Genomic DNA, 2617 nt, shown 5'->3' on the forward strand with positions numbered 1-2617 from the left:
TAGCAAAGACTTGGACTCAACCCAAATGTCCATCAGTGACAGACTGGATTAAGAAAATGTGGCACATATACACCATGGAATACTATGCAGCCATAAAAAGTGATGAGTTCGTGTCCTTTGTAGGGACATGGGTGCAGCTGGAAACCATCATTCTCAGCAAACTATCACAAGAACAGAAAACCAAATACTGCATGTTCTCACTCACAGGTGGGAATTGAACGGTGAGATCACTTGGACACAGGAAGGGGAACATTACACACCAGGTCCTATTGTGGGGAGGGGCTAGCAGGGAGGGATAGCATTAGGAGATATACCTAATGTAAAGGACGAGTTAATGGGTGCAGCACACCAACATGGCACATGTATACATATGTAACAAACCTGCACGTTGTGCACATGTACCCTAGAACTTAAAGTATAATAAAAAAAATACCTCATAAAGTTAATATGGGGATTAAAACAATGTAATTAGGGGTCTGGCTCATATTAAATGCTCAATGGTAAATCCTATCTATAAGCTACATGTGTAGTAAATTACTCACTTTCTGGTGTTGGATGAGCTGGGTAGGACTATTGGCAAAAAGAAGAACTAGCAGTTAATAATGTGCTAATAACCCATATTCTTGACAGAAGTGTCTGTGAATGCCTTGAGAGTAAGGAAACTTTGAGCACCTGGGAATAAAGAAAAGGTTTAAATAAATACTGTATGCTGAGGAGTAAAAACAGTGTTCCAGGAGCAATGCTACCCTTTCGGTCAAATTTATAATAGACTCTGGTACTTTTGATTTCTTTATATTACTGAGCTCTCCTTTATATTTATTACAGGTTCTATTATTGTCAAGGTTCCATCTTCACTTGAAGCTTATTTACAGTTATCAGGGAAAGAGGTTGATGTGACCTCAGAAGTCCATGTTCAGGAAATGGCTGAAGCTCATAAAGATGATCTTGTAACAGTGACTGGTAAGGAGGCTGCATTTTGCTATGTCAGATGAATAGCCATTCTCCATACATAAGTAGAAATGTGGTACACTTAACGGAAATGTTAGCTTTTTTATACTTTTCCATTATTACGTTCTCATGTTTGACATCTTTTTTTCTTCTAGTTGCTTATCATTAATATGGTACAGACATTTTCTTTAAAAAGACCTCTTTAAATCATTTAGGGAACCCTCATTGGTCCTGTCATTGGGTAAAACTGATTTTTAAATTTTCTAGAAGAGCTGCTTTCTAATTCTTGAACTTAAAAATAAACTGAATACATATAATATAATGCAATATTTAAAACTAACTTCATATGACTGGAGTAAATAGGAATTTTGTTTGGTATGTACATTTTAAGCTTGCTGTTTTAGAATAACAAATTCTCAGTCCCACAAATGTGAATAGCTTTTGTACATTTTTCATTTTATCTGGCTACACTGGTGGCTGATACTTTTTTTTAAGATTTGTCATTGGTTGGGGTTTGTTTTTTTGACAGAGTCTCACTCTATTGCCCATACTGGAGTGCAGTGGCGTGACCTTGTCTCACTGCAACCTCTGCCTCTCGGGTTCAAACGATTCTCCTGCCTCAGCCTCCTGAGTAGCTGGGCCTACAGGCATGCACCACCACGCCTGGCTAACTTTTTTTGTATTTTTAATACAGACAGGGTTTTGCCATGTTGGCCAGGCTGCTCTCGAATTCCTGACCTCAGGTGATCGGCCTACCTCGGCCTCCCAAAGTGCTGGGATTACAAGCGTGAGCCACTGTGCCTGGCCAAGGTTTGTTGTTTTAATGAATAAAAAAATTAATGCTGGTGAAGTTTTCCTTTAAATTTTACAGAATGGCATCAAGGAGGACACTGCAATTAGACCATGTATAGGGATGAATGCTACAAGCTAAAGGCACGGGATGCCAACTAGAAAAAGGAAGAATAGGGGAGGAGGAGAGGGTGGTCTTCATAAGATCAAATTTCAGTGTTAGATATTCATTTTATGTCATGAAAATTAAGAAAGTTCTGTTAAAATTCATAGAATATTAACAAAAAACATAACAGGAATAAAAATAATACCTATACACTCCCAGATCTAACTGCATGCTGCCTAATGGGCAGACTCATAGTTATGTGGTGAAAATTTGATGAAAATCTAAGTATAGTCATGTATCACTTAATGAGAGAGATACATTCTGAGAAATGTGTTATTAGGCAATTTTGTTGTCACGTGAACATTATAGAGTGAACTTATACAAACCTAGATGGTACAGCCTACTACACACTGAGGCTGTTTGATAGCCTATTGTTCCTAGGCTACACCTGTACAGCAGACTACTGTACTGAAAACTGTAGGCAGTTGTAACACAATGGGATTTGTATATCTAAACATAGAAAAGGTACAGTAAAAATATGGTATAAAAGATAAAACATGGTACACCTGTATAGGGCACTTACCATGAATGGAGCTTGCAGGACTGGAAGTTGCTCTGAGTGAGTCAGTGTGATGAGTGGTGAGTGCATGTGAAGGCCTAGGACAGTACTACTATAGACTTTATAAACACTGTACAGTTAGGCTACACTAAATTTATTCTTTTCTTCAATAATAAATTAGCCTTAGTTTACCGTACCTTTTTTACTTTATTTAT

General features: G+C 37.8%; 1 protein-coding gene across 2 annotated transcripts in view; it reads left to right on the top strand.

The window, feature by feature from the left end:
• Window positions 1-2617, top strand: part of FAM185A (family with sequence similarity 185, member A) — a 63832-nt gene that overhangs the window by 39502 nt on the left and 21713 nt on the right. For both annotated transcript variants that reach the window (XM_011927721.1, XM_011927722.1), the window contains one exon: window positions 826-960. In XM_011927721.1, the coding sequence (XP_011783111.1) occupies window positions 826-960 (135 nt within the window). The remainder of the gene's footprint in view (window positions 1-825; window positions 961-2617) is intronic.

The sequence above is a fragment of the Colobus angolensis genome, unplaced genomic scaffold (assembly GCF_000951035.1).
Source record: "Colobus angolensis palliatus isolate OR3802 unplaced genomic scaffold, Cang.pa_1.0 Scaffold74, whole genome shotgun sequence".
Classification (NCBI taxonomy): Eukaryota; Metazoa; Chordata; class Mammalia; order Primates; family Cercopithecidae; genus Colobus; species Colobus angolensis.